This window comes from Rutilus rutilus (assembly GCF_951802725.1).
Source record: "Rutilus rutilus genome assembly, chromosome: 22".
Lineage (NCBI taxonomy): Eukaryota > Metazoa > Chordata > Actinopteri > Cypriniformes > Leuciscidae > Rutilus > Rutilus rutilus.
Window position 1 is genome coordinate 1,143,111 of NC_140227.1, and position 22,180 is coordinate 1,165,290.

Consider the following 22,180-nt stretch of genomic DNA (forward strand, 5'->3'; position numbering starts at 1 on the left):
TAATACAGAAGTGGATCCATAGAGTTTAGTTGTTTTAAAACAAATTAAGGAAATAATCTGGAGATATTCCTTCCTGTGCATGTTGTTTTAATTCATTCATAGATTATTCTTTGTACCTATATCCTTGTAAGTAGCAATTCCCTTTTACTAGTTTACATTAGACTAGTACTTACTCTCAATTACTAGTAGAACGAGTACAATAATAACAATTTCATTGGTAATGATTGATAAATATGACAAATCTTACAAGTTACATGTGTAACTCAAGAGTCCCATGGTGAGTAGTTGCTTACAAAATGTAAAAAATGACTTTCCATGGTAACTTTTCTTTGTTTTGTACATTTCTTCCCCCGATTCCCATGCGTTTGGGAGGGGGGAACTCTCGCGAGAGTTGGCGCGCGTGAGGAGGACTCTCAGCGCTCATAGGCTGCGCGTGTCAGTCGACTTACAGCGGGCTGTGAGGAGAACTGGCGCGACCCCTTTGTCCTTAAATACAACTCTTTTCATACGCTAAAACTTCTTAAAGTTTCTTTAAACTCGCGTTAGAGTACTTCTACTCGTTAGGGACTCAACCAGGTCGGGTTATACTAGTTATTTTCGCTCTGTTTGAAGTTAAAGGCTGGGCCTTTACACGCGCTCCTGACGAGAGAAGAAGAGAAGCTGTTTTTCTGCGACTAAAAAGTCCATAAATGCTTTTTACCGAAATGGACCTGTTGAACCAGTACTTCGACAAAATGAACAACAACATTGGCATGCTGTGCTACGAAGGTAAGATTAAACCCATTTACTGCTTTCTGACTCTTGGTTCGTGAAATGAAGTGTTTGGCAGTGAAAATAACGGACGCCCGTGACGTCACCGAGTCTCGCTGGGCTGTCGCGAGCGCGCGCGCTGTTTTTCTGTCTTTCACGCGACTTTCACGATATGCTAATTTACTATTAACGTAGATTTAAGGTTCAGGTGTAAGAAGAATGACTGAAGAAGTTTTTTATTCGTTTGTTCATGGGGAAAAAGTTTTTTTTTTTTGCATCACGAAAAAACAATAATAACAACAGACGCGATGCCATCTTCCCAAACTATTTGACGTCACGTCGAAAACAGCATTTAGCGCTAATTATACACGGTTTCTAAGTGCTCATTTTAAACAAGTGAAGAATGCATGGAATATTTGCAATGGTCAGTGTTTAAAATGGTTGAGAGAAATGGAGACACTTTACAGAACCAAATATAAACACGTATTCATTAATGCTTTTTAAATATCAATGTTTATATTTCAGCCTTTTTGGCCATTTTTTTATTTGATTTTTTTATTTGTATTAAGTAGTAAAGTGTCAGGAATTGGCTCAGAATTGTTCTTTTTAATATTATTAACTGAATTGTGGTCACTTTACATTAGGTTTGCCTTTATGTACTAACATTAAATACTTGGAATACTATGTGTTAGATGTACTGTGTAACTACATGTTGCTCTGGAATAAATGGTTAAGAGGTGTAGTTTGGTTGAGGAGTGAAGTAAGGGTAATGGTTGCATTATGTTTGCAGTGTAACTACAAAGTTTAATTAAATGCAAGTACTTTAGAAGTAATCACAATGCACCAACAGCAAGTATACAAGTAAATTGTGTCAAATGGTTATTAAGGACATGTAATATTAACTCTGACCAGAACTGTGTTATTATTGTTTGAAGTGTGCATGAGAAATGTGTAGTATGCGGATTCCTTTGCTGCATGTTCTGCGATCCACAGCGTTTACTCCTGCCATCACTCCTCTTCTGTCTCTCTCTGTTCATCTATACTGTGGCACATTGTGTTTGGGTGTATCTTGAGTAACGTGAGGTTCAATAGAGCTGTGGATGGAGTATAGAAGCAGGTAAACTGAGCGTGCATCTCTACACTAGCCTGCTGTTGTGGACCATCACATGTCAAGACAGCAGAAATGTGATCCAGTCCTCCAGACCCGTTTAGTGGCTCTCTTCACCTGATGGGCTTGAGGTTTACCATCCTGGAAAATATACAACATTTATGCATCAGGTCAAATAAAAGACGATTACTTTATTCAGGGCTTGACGTTAAGCCTCTTCATATGCTTGTCCCTCACAAGTGTTAATGTTGAGCTTTATTAACACTTCGGTTACACTTTATTTTAAGGTGTCATTGTTACGGTGTAATTATACATTTAAATACAGAGTAATGTTAATTAACTACATGTACTTACTATAGGGTTAGGATTTCGTTGAGGGTTAGTTGCATGTAATTATGCATAATTCACTGATATTACTATAGTATGTACATGTAACGTGATTGGTTGAGGGTTAGTTGCATGTAATTATGCATAATTCACTGATATTACTATAGTATGTACATGTAACGTGATTGGTTGAGGGTTAGTTGCATGTAATTATGCATAAGTCACTGATATTACTATAGTATGTACATGTAACGTGATTGGTTGAGGGTTAGTTGCATGTAATTATGCATAAGTCACTGATATTACTATAGTATGTACATGTAACGTGATTGGTTGAGGGTTAGTTGCATGTAATTATGCATAATTCACTGATATTACTATAGTATGTACATGTAACGTGATTGGTTGAGGGTTAGTTGCATGTAATTATGCATAATTCACTGATATTACTATAGTATGTACATGTAACGTGATTGGTTGAGGGTTAGTTGCATGTAATTATGCATAAGTCACTGATATTACTATAGTATGTACATGTAACGTGATTGGTTGAGGGTTAGTTGCATGTAATTAGTCATAAGTCACTGATATTACTGTAGTAAACATCTGCACATTGTCATGTTTTCGATCTAGAGTGATTGACATCTGCATAATTGGTGCAGCGTTTTGGCTTCAAACACAGTATGAGATGTAATGTTGAATTTTTTGATTGGTGTTTTCGATGTAAACTCCCTTTATCATTTGTTTTGCCGTCTTTTGTTGTGTTTGTTGTATAGATATTTGTCCTGTTGTACGGCACAATGGCCAACTACTGTTGTGTTTTATTGTGCTATATGAAAGTTGATTGATTGATTGATTTATAGTTGCTTTACAAAGCGTTATAAAACTAGTTCGTTCTTCAGATATACATTAAGGGCCTTTACACACAACGTGTGCAGTATTTTTCTAATAATTTAGTCAATTATTCCGCTAATACAACAATTACCAGATGCTTTATTTCAAGGCATTTGTCAGGTTTTTGTCTTTTAAACGTTTCTTTTGAGTAGGAATAATTTGTTACCCATCTCATCCCAAACCTCAACTGCTAATTCCAAAATGTAATTTTAGAGCTAGTAATGGAGACTCTGTTAGTATAGTGTATTAGGGCTGGGTAAAACAATATAGATTTCTCGATTTTTAATCGATTCTCATTTTTACGAACCGATATCCATTCTTAAATCCCAAGAATCGATTAGTCATCCTGTTTTCTGTTGATGAATGAATGTAACATTGTAGCGCATCCCATCCAATCAATCGCAATAATCTTTGTGCTTTGTTACTATTGATATGAAACCGTGTTTCAGATTTCAAATTATGTCCATTTTCTTATGAAATTCAAAAACATAATTACCGTTTTGTCGCTGTGGCGTGAGATCGCTCTGGCTCAGCTCTAGAGAAGCACATGACCCTCTCTTCCGCCTTAATAACACCAGTTACAGCGCGAAATAAACATGAATGAGCCTCTGAAAGTATCGAAATCTGTATCATGTGACATGGAATCGCCCAATCAGTGTTTCAACCGTGGAAAGACGTCAGTAAAACAGCTTGTAAACAATATCATGTAACGTCACATTTACCTCAGAAAAACCACATCCAGTGGCCATAAACTCGTCAGTCAGCGAGAAGAATTAACTCTAGAGAGGAGCATTCTGCTAAATATATGCACCATATTACATATTCAGGGAACTACACTGCGACCAAAATGGTCGCATATGCGACCTTTTGAAATGCCATTGCGACCGTAATTTTCAATGGGTCGCAAATGTATCACTGATTATTTTTGTACCCATGTTTTAGGCAATATGCTATGATTTACTATGTTTATTTATTAAAGCAGAAATGTGTATTTTAAGAATACGTTTTATAACGTGCTCTGAGCATTCAAAACATCAAGTTGGCTTCAGCGACCGTTACTTATTAAAACGTACCATTGTATCAGTGCTGCGCTCTCTCTCTCACACACACAAACACGGACGCGCGCACACAGAGAGAGAAGATAATTGTAAAATGAAAATGGACGGTTTAGTTTATAAATAGTTTAACATTTAATATTTAACGTTTAATATTTTAACGTGTTCTAACGTGTGCGTTCCTCAGCGCGTATGTGAAGCTCACATGCACTAAAAGCCTGTCGACAAGCGCCTGGATACTGGACTAAGTTATCTTTAGAGTCTTATTGTGCTTATACTGTTAAATACACACAAGGTTTACATAAAGTCGGTTATGTGTCTAATGGTCTTAAGTGAAAGCAAACTTGAGAAAATCTGAGTAAATCTGCTTGTCAAATGCGTGTATATTAGACGCGTCGCGCGCAACTCTTAAAGAAACAGTAGCAATAGTAAACACGCTGCCGCTTGTCCTTAAAGGGATAGTTCACCCAAAAATAAAAATTATCTCATCATTTACGCACTCTAATGTTGTTCCAAACCTGTATTCATTTCCTTCTAATATTTTCTCATATTTTTCTAATATTAATATTATGAAGAATGTGGCTATCCAAACAGTAGCTGGTCCACACTGACTTCCATAGGAGAAAAATATACTAAGTCACTGGGGTACATCAACTGTTTGGTTACCCACATTCTTCCAAATAACGTTTTATTTTCAACAGAAGAAAGAAACTTATTCCAGTTTAAAACAACTTCAGAGAGTAAATTATGACAATTTGAATTTTTAGGAGAACTATTCCTCTAATGTTAATAAAACAACACAATGCAAAGAGAAAATCACTCACTGCTATTGACTGAAGTAGCTTTAATAAGTATCAACGTATAATTTATACAGTGAAGTCTGTTTTGTTTTATTTTCATATTTGTTCATTTAATTACTTTCTTCAATGCTATATTTTGTATATTAAGTTGTGTATGTGTAATGTGTATCTTTGATCTTAATATTTAATAACAAAGAAAATAATGACAAATATTTTTATCTTCGCCCCTGTCTGCCATTTTTTATTTATTTTTTGTTACCTAAGGCTTTGTTTTTAAAATATGGACATTAGTTTGGCTGTAATGCTCAGTCACAAAACAGTAAAACCAACATAAAAATGAATCGTGATAAAATCGTGAATCGTGATTTTCCTGAAAAAATCGTGATATGATATTTTTGCCATATCGCCCACCCCTAATTAGAATAATAAATTAAGTAGCCTATCTTAATTGTACACAATGTTCCTGTTTATTTTTTTATTTTATTTTTTACTGTTTTATGCCATAACAGCAATATTAATATCGGTTATTATCGGTATCGACCAAAATTTTCACATCGGTGCATCACTACTTAAGAGTTCAGGAGTTTGCCCATCTGTGCTAACCATAGCATGTTGAAATCCATTTTGCACTTTATTGTGTACTGTATTTTCTAATGCAGAAAATCTATCCCAACCAATGTTAAAGTAAACAAAAACAAGGCGGCATGTGGTTTAAAAGATGGCAAGTAAAATAAAAAGCACATCTGTATGCAATACAGTTTCATTATTCTTCATTATTATCCAGAGCGGCTTACTATAAATAATTTGTGCGACCAGATCATGTTTTGCGCCAGTAACTGAAAAATGTAGTAGCGCAAGTGCCACCAGTGGAAAAGGTTAGTGTAGTTCCCTGATATTCATTATCATTTTTAATATTCTTCAATTTTTAATGCATGTTTGAATAAATCTGGCAGGTTTTTATGACAGCCACCACTTAAATGTTTATATTTCATATAACTTTATTATTATAAAAATAAATAAGTGTATTTAAGTTTGTATACAAATCAGTTAATTTTTACCTTCAATATTACAGTAGGCTAATGAAGCCTGTAGGCCACAGCTGACTCCATAGTTACAGCATTAGTGAAGAGATTGTTTTCCTTGAGAAAGTGTGCCTGATATCCACAATAATCAATATTGAATCGAATCGAATTGTGAAATGTGTGTCAGTACCCAGCCCTAGTGTATACTGTAGTGGATACTGTGAGTTTTTAAAAGCTTCCCTCAAAGGTGATCTACATTGTGCTTAATAAAGCTCAAAAGCGTTAGTAGCTTGTGTTGTGGGCCTGTCTGTAACTCTGATGAACTCTCTGATCGTGATCACGCCTGTGAGGACGTCCTCCTCGGCCGCTGACTCTCCTGTGTTTCCAAACTCTTCAAAACATCAAGTGGAAAAACTCCAGAGCAACTGAACGGTTGTGGTGTCTCTCGACGGGCTTGGGTTCGGAGAATCTGCTTTGACCCGCTGTAATGCCCTCGGTCCGGGCAGCCGCTCACATGACCCAGTGACAGCGGATGGAAATACACAATCGCAGCCGGTTTTTGCTCCCTGTTGCACGGCTGGCGCTCCAGCTATTTATAATGTGTGCCAGAGAATGTCCTGAGCACATGGCTAATCTATTACAGCATCGCCCTGGAAATAGCTCTGTTTCTGCATCGCTTTCTGTCTCTGCCGAGTCGAAACGTGCAGCTCTCGTCGGCTTTGCTGAACTTTGCTTTTGCACTTTATCTGGGATTGATTGAACGCAGCCATTCAAAGGTCACAGACAAGCTTATCTTATCTTTATGCTCATTGTTCTTCACACCAATGATGATGTTGAGGACTCTTACTATGAGCTGGGAAGATTATAAAACTGAGCAAGCCTTGTGGGAATTACATGAACGCTTGTTTAACACAATATTCACCTAAACATGTGGGAGAAGGAATGTTTTCCATTGACAAGTTGAGCTGAGACACTTCGGTCTGGGAGAAAACACTGATTCTCAGATGCACTGTGTGTCAGCAGAGATCAAAACCTGCATCGCAAAATGATTGTATAATGCAAAATTAATGTAAACGTAGACAGTTGTGTTTTAAAGTGATAGTTCACCTAAAAATGAAAATCTGTCTTCAGTTTCTTCCCCTCATGTCGTTGCAAACCCGTAAGACTCTCGCTCATCTTTGTATCACAAATAAAGATATTTTAAATGAAATCTGAGTGATTTCTGTCCCTCCATTGACAGTCTATGAATTAGAATAAATGAAAGTCCATTTAAAAAAATCCTGAAAACAACTGTTTTCAACATTAATAATAATCATAAATGTTTCCTGAGCATCAAATCCTCATATTAGAGTGATTTCTGGAGGATCATGTGACACTGAAGACTGGAGTAATGATGCTGAAAATTCAGCTTTGATCACAGGAATAAATTACACTTTACTGTATATTCACATAGAAAACAGTTATTATAAATTGTAATAATATTTCATATTAATACTGTTTTAAAAAAAATATTTTTAATCAAATAAATCAAGCTTTGGTGAGCAGAAGAGACTCTTAAAAACATTTTTTTAAAAGTACCGATCCTAAACTTTTGAATGTGTGTGTGTGTGTGTGTGTGTGTGTGTGTGTGTGTGTGTGTCGTTTGACTTGGAGAGCATGTTTCCCTGGATCACAGAGTTCAGGAGGAGGAACGTTTGGCCTTTTCTGTGTGCGGCGGTGGCTTGCTGAGCGTGTGTGTGTGTGTGTGTGTGTGTGTGTGTTAGAAGCAGAGCCGTGAGCCAGGGGTGAAACGCTGACTGTCATCTTTCCTGCTGAAGGCTAAAGAGCTGCTGGCAACAGAACGATAAGACCCTAATAAACCCATTCCTGTTTAACAGTTCCCTCTGCTTTAAAAGAGACGTGTGGATCTCTCCGTGTGGATCTCTCCGTGTGGATCTCTCCGTGTGGATCTCTCCGTGTGAATCTCTGGTCAGAGAAGATCAGATTTCAGACGCTGTAAAGGAAAGGCGGCCATTGTTCTGCAAGCATCGCAGGGCTCGCAAAATTTCTAGGGCTGTACTCAACCAAAGAAAATCTTGGTCGACTGAAGTCCTGAAATTTTCGACTAAAAATCGACTAAAATCGACTAGAAATGACGTTAGAAAAAAAAAACGTTAAATTAATTAGATGTGCACTGTGCGCAGTACTTGGTAGCCTTGTTGTCCGCCTAAATGAATTATAAATAAACATAAACAACTAGTAGGCTATTTGCAGTATATTAAATCGTTTTTGACCTAATTATTTTGCACTGAAATGAGTCTGACACTTGAGTCTGTCAGCTCTGTCAGCGCTGCATCACGTGCACCTGCGCAATATCATAGCTTATGATTTCCGAAAATAGTACTATGTTGTCAACTAGCTAGTGATATCATCACAAGAACTGTTGAGGAATATGCAACATAATTTAGACAATTATTTTTGTCATATGTTATAATAATAAGTTATTATTAGTCAGACACTATCATTTCACCGTGCATGTCCTCGCACCGAGCGAGGCTGATGAGCTTAACGTTAGCTTCGCAGCTGAGACACGAATAGACTATTAACTTAAAGCTTTTACTCTTAATAAACACAAAAGGCACGTCCACTTAAATAAAAAAAGAATATTTATTAAACAAACCAGATCAAGAGCAGAAACTAAATAAAGTCCATAACTGAAAAATAAAGCATCCTAGGCTCAAAACTAACACAACCAACAGCACAGCGCAATTGCGCATTAGGCTCCAAATAAAAAATAAAAAAGTTAGGTTATCACACTAAAACATTGAAATATGCCAATTCTGAAATGTTCATAGCTTACTCAAAACAGACAGGGCAAGCTAACGCAGACAAGTGAGCTTACCACTTTTACAGTAGATAATATGTCATGTTTGTCGTCAAGCTGTGGAAAACTGTTGCTTGCAAACTTTGCATTCGACCTTTTTCCTGTTATCAATTTTAACAAAATGCTGCCACACTGTCGATTTCTTTGTTGTTGACATGTTAGAAGAGGACTGACTATTAAAGTTTAAACGCTCTCACAATTAAATAAATAATATTCAGCATCAAACCTTCTACGCTCGACGCTCTCTCTTGGGTTGGACTAATCAAAAAAAGGTGAAAACAAGGGGGGTGTTTTGAAGACAGACTGTTACAGTGAAACAAGGGTATTCTAAAAACACCCCCATTAGCAGTTAGTGCTTTCCACCTGATGAAATGAGCGCGCCTCAGCGCGGCAAAACTGATGAAATAAACGCGGCAGAAAATCGACCAATCAGAATTTTGGTCGAACCAGAACGTATCGACCAACTAATCGACTAGGACAGTACAGCCCTAAAAATTTCAAAATCGCTGGTAGCCCTTCGGGCAGGCACTCTCCAGATTTTGGTAGCCCGAAATGAATTTTACTAGCCCATATAAAAAGACTAAAATTTTTAATGTAGAATATTGGTTAGGAGTCAAAACAATGAATCAAAAACTTTTTCAAAACACAAATATCAACAAATATGCATCTGGTTCTAACTGAACTGAAATGTGTGTGACCAGTATGGACATGAATCAGTCTGTGTGTGTGGCTCAGCCCCCAATGAGTATGATAAAGAAAAAAAAAAGTATCTCTTTAGTTTAGGGTCTAATACTCACTATTAACTTGTTTAAAAAAAAAAAAATTCTCTGATCTACATATGTGCATTTTAAGATGTTTTGAAGGCCAAAAAAATTGGATAACAATAGCTTTAAAACCATGTAAGTGGGCAGCTGATTATTTTTCTCTCCTCATCAGCATCACACTCCTATTCTCTTTGTTTTTCTCTTGCTCTGTCTCTTCCCCTCCTAAAGCTGAGCTTTGACCGATAGAGGCTTTTCATTTTTGTCTGTCAGTGAAGAAAGTAAACAGGGTCAACTGATAGGCTGATTTATGAATCATTTTCTCAGATGCATTAATTTACTGAAGCTACTAAGAAAGCTAGGTAGCCTAACTAAGTTTATTAAATTCATTCACAATATGTACACATTAGGCTTGGCGCGATAGTCGGTGTTACCGGTGTTACACGGTGTTCAGTCGCAACACCGGTTTCATCACTTGCCCACCGCAGCACCGCAAAACATATTTTTTAAAGCAATTACGCAGTATCCGTATTTTCTGTCACCCGTTGAATTGCGTTGTATGATCATGCTCAACCATTCAATCGTGACAAAACAAGAGACCGCGCTGTAAGTCCTAACTATTACACACGCACACATACATACATACACACACACACACACACACACACGAAAAAGACGCGCGTCAGTATCGAGTTCTCTTTTCGGCCTTGAACAAGGATTGGTATACCAGTAGCCTAATAATCATGAATGCACTCTTGTGTGCATGAATGAATCTTTTAACACATCTCCGGCGAACTTTTCACGCAAAAGAAAAACTCTTCATAAAGCGCAGTGAAATTCATGTGGAGTTTCCTGTTGGAACGAGGTTGTTCGTTAAATTCACACGAGCTCTAAACGAATGCGAGACTGCTGCGATTAGTCAAAATGTATTAATGAAACAAAATCAGAGGGAATAGTTTCTTTAATGTATTTTTTCTTTTATGTTTTACCGGTTGGCCGTTCACACGGCTTTCATAGTTTACAGTTAGTGCGGAGACCAGAGCCGGGTTTCCCGATAACGATGCATCTAAGCTCTTAAGAGTGTTCTCTATGTGCAAGGTTACTCGTCACACGCCGCAATTCCACGCGCGTTTCCCAAAAATGCACTTAACATGAGAGAGAACGCGTTCCTGCTACTTAAGAGTCACTGTCCATTCGCGAAGTGCTGAAACGTAACCTTACATGTTATTCTTATTCTTTTTAATAAACGTTTTATGTTTATTATAAGCGTTTGCGTTTTTCAAGAATAATAACGAACCCACCATTCAAACACTGTGGTTGAATCCGAAATCGCGCCCTATACCCTCAAATAGGGCGTTATTGTTCTCAACATGATCTCAAGCAGTGAAAAATAGAGGACACTGACAACGCGCTGAAAGACAGGACCAAGCAGGTAATATTTAATATGAAACAAAGTCTCAACTTTCAAATTTGGTCAGTCAAACAAATATAAAATAGGCCTACCGTTTTTTGGCTCTTTAATGTGTCGTCACAGTTTGCCTCAGTTGCAATTTCAAATCCACCGAAGTTAATCAATAACTCTTCTGACTGCTTTGTCGCACAAAAATGGTGGAATTTGATTGGTCAGATCGCATGTCAATCAAACTCAATACGAATGATGAATTGACGCCATGTAAAAAAAAAAATTACATCACACTACACCCCCCACCCCCACGATGAAATCGGTAATACCGGTGTTGTCACAAGTCGATTAACCGGTGGGAGAATATTATCATCGTCACATCTCTAGTACACATTCATTATTGATCTTATTCCTAATACAGGGCCGTAGACAGGGCTTTATAATCAAAGAGGTCCTACATTTAAGGTTATTAGGGGGTTCAAATTTTTTATTTCTCGGATATGTCCATTTCAAGACGTTTGAAGGCCATAAAAAGGATAAGAAATAGCTTTAAAACCATGTCAGCAGGCAGTAGATGATACCTGCTCTCACTTCTTATCCATCACTCTTTCTTTTTCTCTCAGTCTCCTCATCTTGCCCCGTCTCTTCCCCTCCTAAAGCTGAACTTTAATTTACAGAAGGCTACAAATTGTATATTAATTCTCAACATGTACACATTCATTATTAATCTTGTGCCTATGATGAAAACGGCTTTGTTAATGCTAATGTCCCCTCACAATGACAGTAAACTAATTATTAGTCACATTACATAGGCCTATTTTCAGTTCCAAATGGCAAAATTCGACAAAAGTATATTCATTTGCCTGATTATTTTTGTCATTCGTTTCACATTTATGACCTAAAAAAGCTGTCAAATATGAAATGTTTAGTTTAGCTACTTACATCTTATCTCGCACTTGACCGTGAACTGAAGCGTCGAGTCGCTCTGCTCAAATTCGCGCTCAGCAGCTTCTTGTGAACATAAAGCCCGCCTACTTTGATTTGATTGGTCATCTCAATATTCTGACATTGACGAGCACCACAGACCAATGAGAGACTCAGATGAACACACACACACACACTGTCCTCTCTGTTTCTGACGTGCAGAACGCTCGGCGCCGCTGCGGATTGAAGATGAAGAACGCGCTGAATCTGATTATAACAAGACTGAAGCGAACACTATTTCAGATAGCCCGTCGGGCAGGCTGGTTATGCATTTTGGTAGCCCGACTGGAAAACACAAAAGCCCCGGGACGTTGGGCAGGCGATTTTGCGAGCCCTGCATCGGAAGTAAGATCAGGAGCCAAAAGTGTCATTTGCATTGGATGTTGTCGTCTTTTTGTCTTCTGAAAATGTCGACGTTAATCCGGGTACATTTGAAAATGGGGTTTTCGTTTAAAGCGGCTCTCCGTCCACACTAGCGTTTTCCTAATGTTTCTCATCCACACTGAGTCGCCTGAAGCGTGTGTAAACCCTCACTAAAGCTCACTGAGACCATACAGACGGAGAAATAAATAATAAAGTTATCACTCAATTCTTCTGGCAGGATCAGTTTGAGCAGAATATCTCCTCATTCCCTGATGGTCCAGGTCGCTCTCACTCACTATTATATGTTTGGTCTAAAACGCTAAAACTGCTCATGTTTCACCGCAGGACAGCAGATGAGAGTGTATTCTGTCATCTGTGCAGGACTGTGATATGAAGAGTGTGTGAAGTCACTTATTTCAGCAGCAGTGTGAGAGTGAATAGCAGATAACAGGCACAATACCGCTATAAACATCAATATCTATTGGTTCAATATGTGTCACATGACTAAACTTACGTCATCGTTCTCACAGTCCACACTACACCGAGAAAACGGCGTTTACAAACAGCTTTGTTTTCATTAATAAAAACGGCGTCTCGGTGTCGACGGAAGAGAAAAGTGTAGTGTGTACGAGGCCCGAGTGTGGAAGGGTTGGGGTCTGTAACACAACCTCTCTCTGGCTTGACGTTTGAAGTCTCCAGTAGTAGAGCTGGACTTTGATCACTCGTGCTCATAATGACAGTCTTTCAGGGGATCAGACATTGGCTTCATCTCCTCTAACGCTGATAGGCATCTCTAATGGCTCCTGCACTTCCAGAGGAGGCTGATGGGAGGTTTTATCTGGTCGTCTCAGAAAATACAGACTCGCTGAAGTGTGAAATTCAACAGGTTTGTTGAGAGCAGCTTTGTTCAGTTCTCTCTCTTCTCCAGGCGTGAGTGTGTGAAGGACGTCTGCGTGTGGGTTTCGCACTTCTGAAGTTTTGCAGAGAGGAAATCGAGCTGGAGATTTGTTTTCCCGGAGGAAGACGGTGAATTAGTGTTTCGCAGACAAACTTTGATTTCAGTGCCATTTGAGTTAAACTTTTGACTAACGGAGCGAGTCTATTAACTCCGACTTCCTCTGAGACAGCGAGTCTTCTGTGATTTGCTGAAGTTTTTTATTTTTTTATTTATTTATCAAAAACAGCAATTATATCATGTATAATATTTTTGTTATGATTAAAAGATTGCATTCGTTCCTTGCATTTGCACCAAATCGTAAGCATTACAAGTGGTTGAACAAACTTTCCTGAGCTTTTTCTTAACTTTTGTAATTATGGATATTAGGGGTGTAACGATATTCAAACCGAACCGAAAAACCGCGATACACCACCCACGATACGAATCGCGATACTCTCATGGCGTACCGAACACGCCCGCCCCGCCCCCTGCTGTCCCGGCTCATTGGACCTCATGTCTTATGTGTACACAACGAATACAGCGTTTCCTAACCACCATTAACCACATTTAATCGCAATAAGCTCAGTGTTTTGTTACATTCGATAATAAGCAAGGTGTAATCTTTCAAATTCTGTCTATTTGATCACGAAATTCAAACAATAAATGCCGTTTTGGCGCTCTTTGATGTGGCGTGACAGATCACCATCGGCTAGCTGCTACTAGGCTCCTCATTTCAAGCGGCAGCGCGGAGCGCGAGTAAACGCGATTCTCTTCCTCAGTTACAGAATAAACATGAATGGACACCTGAAGGTATGTTGAAAGATACAGTATACTTACTGAAAGACATCATAACTCGTGTAATCGCTCAGTCAGTGTTTCAACAGCGGAAATACGTCAATAAAACGCTTAGTTTTTCACATAGCTTTATTTACCTCAGGCAAGTCATTCAGTGTCCACAGCTTGTTGGTTTGCTAAGGAAATTAACTCTTTCACTAAATAAATGCACTATATTAGCCTATATATTATATTTTACTTAACCTGTTAATGACATCTTGATTATTTAATGTATGTTTAAAATATCTGTCATGAAAATGACAGCAACTGTGTAAATTATTATATTTCAGTAATAAATTAGAGTAAAAATGTTAATGTAAAAACTGCCTTATGTGCAGTTTACATGTTTTCATACAATTTGTTACTTGAGTGTTGATTATTATTATTATATCTAAAAAATAAATAGCAACTGAATTTAGGCTAAAAGTCTAGGCTCTGTTGTTAAGCTTTAATGTTATAGTAATGTGCAAGTAAGGGCTCCTATATAGTTTACAGCATTAGCAGATATTTTTTTTTATCCTTGCGAAACGTTTACTTGTAATTGAATTAATTTAAAGACAAGGACACAATTTGTTAATTAAAGCACAGTTTAAAAAAAAGAATCAATTTTAGCTTTCTAAGCCCCCCACTCCACCTAAATGAACCGAACCGAACCGAACCGAGACGTCAAAACCGTGGGACGTACCGAACCGTCAGTTTTGTGTATCGTTACACCCCTAATGGATATGCCATTTTAAAATCAAAACTGGAATATACACTACCTTTTAAAAGTTTATCCTGCGTTATATTGATCAAAAGTGACAGTAAAGACATTTATAATGTTACAAAAGATTTATTTTTTAAACAAATGCATCAAAGAATCCTGAAAAAATAAAATGTTACTGTTTCCACAAAAATATAATCTGTTTTCAACATTGATAATCATAAACAGAGCTCGAAATTAACTTTTTTACTTGGTAGCACTGGTGTCCGGAGCACCAGCAGAAATGGAGCGGATCGACCGGCAGATCCTGGAGATTAAAAGCCTTAAAGCAGCACTATGCAGTGCTATCGCTTTTTGCTCGCTGGTTTCTCTATAGAGCGCCCCCTACAGCTTCAGAATAGATATTTGACAACACTGTCGTCAAAACTCGTTGGCTCATCCCATCTTCTCCCGCTGGTCATGTGCATTTGTTTTCAAAGAAGCCGGCGAGCGCACCGAGCCATGTCCACTGAGGTGTGTATGATACACAGAAGGCTAGCATATAAATGTTTAGATGGTGTATGTGTGCAGTGCCGTAAAGCAGTTCGTTACATCGCGAGACCTGATATCACGCGATACTTCCTGACGCTGAGGCCTTCCTGGCAGCCCGCCGGCCCAAAGTTGCAAGGGTGGTTTTTCGTCTCACGAGCCCTCGGGGGTGCGAGAAGACCACCATTCAACCCCAAAACAGTCATATAACCTTTCCGATGACTCCGAAGCTGTTCGGTTAAGGGAAAAAAGTTACTTCGTTCACCTTTAATAATCGAACCTGATAAACCTGATTTGTTTGCCACACACTCGTCCATTGTTTGTGCTTGGTGCTCTCTCCGTGTTTAACCAAACTCTCCCACATAAAATGTATTGATTCAGTTGCGAACGCTGTCCCACAGGCTTTACATGAGCGCTGAGCACTGAACCATCAGCCACTCTCTCCGAAACATGTACGAATTCTTCTGGTGGATCCACATTAACCACATCACAACTGCAGGAGTGTGTGTGACTTTAGGTGACGCTTACAAAAGAAATCTGTCAGCGTTACAGGGTTTATCCTGGGTCAGTGTTGGTCTTCGGTGGCCGACGGACACTCATCCTTTCTGGCCCTCTTTTAATAATTTTTTTTTAAAGCTGTGAATTTACCACTGGATTTCATAACTTTGTAAGATAAAATCCTTCTTTGCTAGACCTAATCATTATTTTTTGTATATAATCATATCAATATCAAAAAAGTAGCATTAAAAAGTCTAATTCTCTACTATACACAATTGAATACAATTAGCAGCTAACAACAACTTGCTCTGCAATTTTTTTCTTTTCCTGGTTTCACTCAGGTCCGTTTTCTACACCTCGTCATATAAATAACCTGAAAATGCAGTTGTTTATTAAGGTTAAATCTTGCTAAACACTCTTACCAAAAAAAAAAAAGGTAAACACACTTACATTCTCATTTTAAGAGGTGTTCCTCCCAGTACATGTGGTTTGATTTGTTAACATTAGTTAATGTATTAGGCTAACTAACATGAACCATGAGCAATACATCTGTTACAGTAGGCCTATTTATTAATCTTTGTTAATGTTGGTTAATAATAAATACAGCTGTTCATGTTCACAGTGCATTAACTGTTAACATACAACTTTTGATTTCAATAAGGCTATTAGTAAATGGTGAAATTAACATTAGATTAAAGATTAATATATGCTGTAGAAGTGCAGTTTATTAATAGTTAATGTTAACTAATGTAGTTAACTAGAGTTTAATGAACGGAACATTATTGTAAAGTGTCACCGATGTGTTATACACCGCTTCAGTCGTGTCGTGAGCTCAGTGCTGGACAGATCAGCTATTTAACCATTCATTAAAGTGAAGCGGTTTAAAGGAGTCATTAGTCTGTGAATCAGGTGTGGACGACATTAGCGGACGTGTGCGTGTTGTGTGATTATCCCGGCAGTTTAGGACATCGCACAAGATTCGTGTGAACGCAGAACACGTTTCATCACTGGATAGGCTTTTTCATTCATTGACTGTGGTGTCTGTCGGCTGAGTGTGCGGGACGCTCTTCAGAGAAGATCAGGCAACGTTTCTTTGAGCACAATTCACACGCCACGGTAATTCAGGAGAAATCCTCTCCGACTGCTCCACGGGAAACTGCGGCCTTTGAATTCTGGTCTTTTAGACGATGATATTTCCTGTGCCTGGTGTGGCTCAGCTGTCCTCAGATTCACAGGAACCATTTTTCTCAGTTCTGATGTGACTGAAATGTGCTTTTGCAGTGCAGACTCGACACTGGCCCTTCAGTGATAACTACAGGCGTATCAGTGCATGGCATGATCGTTGATTAAATGCAACTCAAGCACTATTTGGACAGCAATTATTCAAAGTAATTTTTGGACCACCTCCAGATTTTTCACGCTTTTGCTGCTTGAAAACTTCACATCTGTGTGTAAAACTATTTATTTATCATTTGAGAAAGCAATCCTGTTCGAGTAGTGCGATAGACAACACTTAATGCTTGTTGAAGACCGACTGTAGCCCTGCTCCTCTACACACACTGTTCTTCATCATTCAACGCCTGTCTCTGTACAGTATTCTTCAGTGATGATAAATGAATCGCACCAGGGCAGCCCACACCTCTGGAGACACACACACACACACACACACACACACACACACACACACACACACACACACACACACACACACACACACACACACACACACACACACACACACACACACCCACACACACACACATAGTCAAACCAACATTTATTCAGACACTTTCAACATTTCTCACATTATCACAGTTTATTCGCTAGAAAATGGTAATAAAATATGAGCAGAACTCAGTGGATATTTGACTGGTTTTGTCCATCCTTCTGTTAGACTGTCTCGCACATGAATTATGTTGAATATCTGTCAGCTGTTAAATTTAACTACACAATTAGATAATACCAGTTTAGCTCAACCAATCACCAAGCAATGCTTCATTGTGTTCAGTCTGTGTGTAAAAAGAGCATTAGCAATTAAAGACAAAACACTTCAGCAAAACATGATCAGCTCAAAGTGTCCCAATCATTTTTGGTCCCAAAGTTTCACTGGTAGTCACTGAATGAAGAATATTTGGGTATAATATGTCACAGTTTACTGTATTTTGCTCTCCTCACTTACATAAATGAACTATAGTGTCCTGATCACACTAGTAAAGAAATATAAAAAATGATATCTGGTGTCTGAATGTCTTTTGGTTCGACTGTAAGCTATCGTGTGTCGGGGTGCTGTGGTCGTTTGCGCTCGTCTAAAGCTTTTCTCTATTAGCAGCTCCGGCTCTTGCCAAAAACGATGATGTCAGCGCCGTTGCCATGACGCTCGGACCGACGAGCCGAAACATGCCAGTCGGGAAAATAGGCCGCTTGTTTTGGGAAGTACCTCGTGAGCTCGTCCATCTGAGCTTTATCCTTCGTTTACTTGACTCTGAAGTCGACTGAATGCATGCATGGCTTATTTTATGAGGCTTTAGTGTGGGAGAGGTTATTTCTTACCATCTGTATTCATCATTTTACTCTGTAAATAAATGCACCAATGCAGTGCTGTGCTGTGAAATTCAGGTCTGGCTTCATACACACTTTCTCGGGCTTAGTTAACCTCATCGCAAGTGGAAAGTCCCATTGGAGAGAGCGTGCCAGTTGTAATTTTCCGGCCTAACTCCCACACAGTGCCTGCAAATGCACCGAGTGCCCTTGTGCTGCGTCTCATATTTGAGTGGATTGAGAGGAATCTTCCAGCACAGTGTTGTAATGACGCTTCGAGAGACACATCCCTGTTGTTGTTGTTGTTGTTGTTGTTGTTGTTGTTGTTGTTTTTTGCATTATAATCCTCCCGTGCAGTTTAGGGCTGTAAACATGGCTTTCTGAAATATTATAAAAATTCAAATTATATTCAAATTCTAGAGGCAATACTTAATGTTAGAGGGAAAAAATACTGTATTGTCTTCAATGAACACGAGCGCAATAAGCAAATATAAACCAAATCAAGTATTGCATCTTTTATTGAAATGAAATGACATTCACTTTTTCAAGTGCATTAAGTTTTGAAACAATTGTTCTTAAAAATATTTACATTTTCCTTAATGTGCATGCAAGGAACATTAGGTTACAATAGTGCGTTAAACTGTTTGTGCATCAGTGACCTGAGAAAACATGCTTCAACACACAGCGTAATGAACTACATGAACACACAGGGCCCTATCTCGCACCCAGCGCAATTGACTTTGTACAGCGTCATTTCTATTTTGCTCCCGACGCACAGCGGACTTTTCCCTCCACAGACGCACGTCGGTGAATTAGGGAATGAACTTGCGCTCCCGGGGGCGGTTCAGCGAAGAGAGGAGGCGTGTTCCGGCACAAACGTTCCCTGGTGCTATTTTGCAGTTTCAGAAAACAATTCCGCCACTGACCAGGAGAAACCTCATCTAGAGTCGGTGGCACGTTATTCAGATGCTATTTTAAGAGCGCATGCTTGGCCATAATCTAGCGTGTGCACAACACACACACACTTTGCTTCTCTCATCTACACAGATGCAGCAGTTCAAATTTTTCAAACCATACATTATTACAAGGAAAAATATTACCACACGAGGGAAATCATCTACATCTACATATTGATCATCAAAAACACCAGATGCTCAGCTTGATCTGAGTGAGTGCTGAGCGCTTTCTGTTGAGTGTTTCAGCTGATGAACACACACACACACACACACACACACACACACACACACACACACACACACACACACACACACACACACACACACACACACACACACACACACACACACACACAGCTCTGACTGATGTGCAGGTTTGGTCAAGTGTTGTTGCACAATTTTTGCCTCCGACTGAGAGGGTTTTCGTCAGCAGGCCTTTTCCGACATTTTTCAAGTTATTACTGGATAAGCTAACAAAAACACACCGTGTCAGTCATGACATCATCATGTCTCGCGCGCCTCTTGACACACCAGTTTTTTTTTTATTTGACAAAAATTTACATTTTTATTCGACAGCCGTAGTGCAGTACGTTTGCAGAGAACGAGGTTTGTTGTGCTCTCTACTTGATTGCAAATAGAAGGCAAAGATTGTGAAGGCATTTACTGTACAAATATTGAGACTGCAGCCTCTGTGTATCAATGCAGTCCAGAGTTTTCAAAGTGCTTTAGTGCATCAATGTCTGATGCTTTCTCTGCTCTGATATGGTGGTGAGATCAAGTCAAGTGTCCTTGAAACAAAAATAGAGAACCATGTCAAAGGAAAGAATGATGAGTGGGTTTATGGTGATTGCTGTGATTCTTCTCTCTGTGTGATTTGATGGTTTTTATGATCTGAAAATCAACATCAAAGCAGTGCCTATATTGACCTGGAGCTTTCATGTGTAATATAATGCAGTGGTCGACCGCTGTGGGTTTTAATGGGGCAGCCTTGTGGCTGATATAATACATTTCATATAGATGGGGTTTAATTTAGTCCAATTCATTATTTAAAAAAGTGATTTTAACAGCAGACGACAGCATAGTGAGTGAGCTGTTTGCACAGAATCCATTGATGTTTATCCATTGGTAAACGACTCGTCTGTAGAGTGGATTATTTACGCTTCGGTTGGTTGTCGTCTGCTCTCTCGCATCTTTATCAATATTTGCTGGGATCAGATCCTAGTCAAACCAACATTTACTCAGACTCCTCACTTACAGAAATGAACTAGCCTATAGTGTCCTGCACCCACTAGTAAATAATATAAAAAATGACGTATGGTGTCTGAATAATTTTTGGTTTGACTGTATATACACAGCGGCGAACCGCACGCCAGTTTGTATTATCACATGAAGACCCACTGCTATGTTCCTCATGCCAGATGCTCGTATCTCCTAAACATATTTATTAAACTGCTATGGATTGCGTTTTCTCAGGAAATTATATTACTCTGCAAACACTTTAGAAGAACATTTTAACCGCGTCAACCCTGAATCCATCCAACATGACAAGACGTCACTTCTCACTAGGGCCGCCCCCTAATAGTCGACCAAAATTGTATTAGTCGCAGAAAAAAAAAACCCAAAACTCGGAAAAGTGGTGCAATCCCGCTGGCTTTTGAAGGACCCAAACATTCGCCTGTCATTCATTCAAATATGGCTTATCACTTGAAACATGTAAGTAGCAGCAACTTTACTAGTCCACTTGCTCTAATGGTAATCTAGATAAATGTGTGCTATTATTAGGTGCATATTCAAGTGTTTGTGTGGAGAGAGCGCTTACTACACGACACACATCACTGCATGTGACCTAAAATACTCTCTCATTTCGGCCATTCAGAGAGTAATGCAAACTGTAAAGGCTCTGCTTTTATTTTGGTAAACTCACAATAACAACAAAACGTTGTGCCTCAGTAAAAGAATGGCGCTCTTGAACTCGGCGAATACTTGCCTCACAGACATGAGAAATATGTCTATAGAAAGCTTGACATTTTAACATTTGAATGAACAGATTCCAATGGAAATAACCATTTTCTGATTATGTAATCCGCATTAAAGTCAGCATCGTCGACTTCATCTCTGCAGTCGAAAACATTACCAATAAATGATTTAAATGTTTAGACGGTCTCAGTCTGTTTTTTTCCACAACACATTCATAATCATATGTTTGCCGGTGCGCCGTGGCAAGCTTTATGTGTGAATTTGTGTGCTGATTAAGCTATGTATTTTATATAGGCAATTAAAGGCTCGTTATTATGATTTATTAATATAAACGCACGATTAGTAGACTAATGGCTTAAATGAATGACTACTAGTCGGGGCAGTCGAGGGCAGCCCTCTTTCTCACACGCCCTACACAAGCAACATCCACTCTAGTGCTGCGATACGGAGGACTGTTACCGTGTTATTAATGCTAGTTGTGTTGTGTTTGCAGGTGAGGCTGCTCTGAGAGGCGAGTCCAGAATGCAGTCCATGTCCCTGTCCTCTGCGGTCAGCAATCACCGGACCGGTCCTCCTCCCATCAGCCCCAGCAAGAGGAAACACAGCGCGGACCAACCGGACCAGGACATCGACTGCAAGATGAGCCGGCTGCTCGCCACACAGTTGTAAGTGGAACTGCTAATTTCACATCTCAATTTGGATGCTTCGTGTGTGTGTGTGTGTGTGTGTGTGTGTGTGTGTGTGTGTGTGTGCCCTTGTTTATATTACACTGTGGGGACCAAATGTCCCCATAAGAATAGTAAAACCTGAGATCACCTACATTGTGGGGACCAGCCAGCGGTCCCCACTTTTCAAAAGGCTTATAAATCACACAGGATGA

The 22,180-nt window shown here is 39.1% G+C and overlaps 1 protein-coding gene across 2 annotated transcripts in view; it reads left to right on the plus strand.

The window, feature by feature from the left end:
* Positions 1 to 22,180, plus strand: part of vgll4b (vestigial-like family member 4b) — a 65,403-nt gene that overhangs the window by 25,481 nt on the left and 17,742 nt on the right. Inside the window, exons 1-2 of one of the 2 annotated variants that reach the window (XM_084394800.1) lie at positions 537 to 768; positions 21,794 to 21,965. In XM_084394800.1, coding sequence (XP_084250926.1) covers positions 690 to 768; positions 21,794 to 21,965 — 251 coding nt within the window. In that variant the 5' untranslated portion in view covers positions 537 to 689. Of the gene's footprint in view, positions 1 to 536; positions 769 to 21,793; positions 21,966 to 22,180 lie in introns of those variants that run through there. The other variant, XM_084394801.1, reaches the window with a different exon arrangement.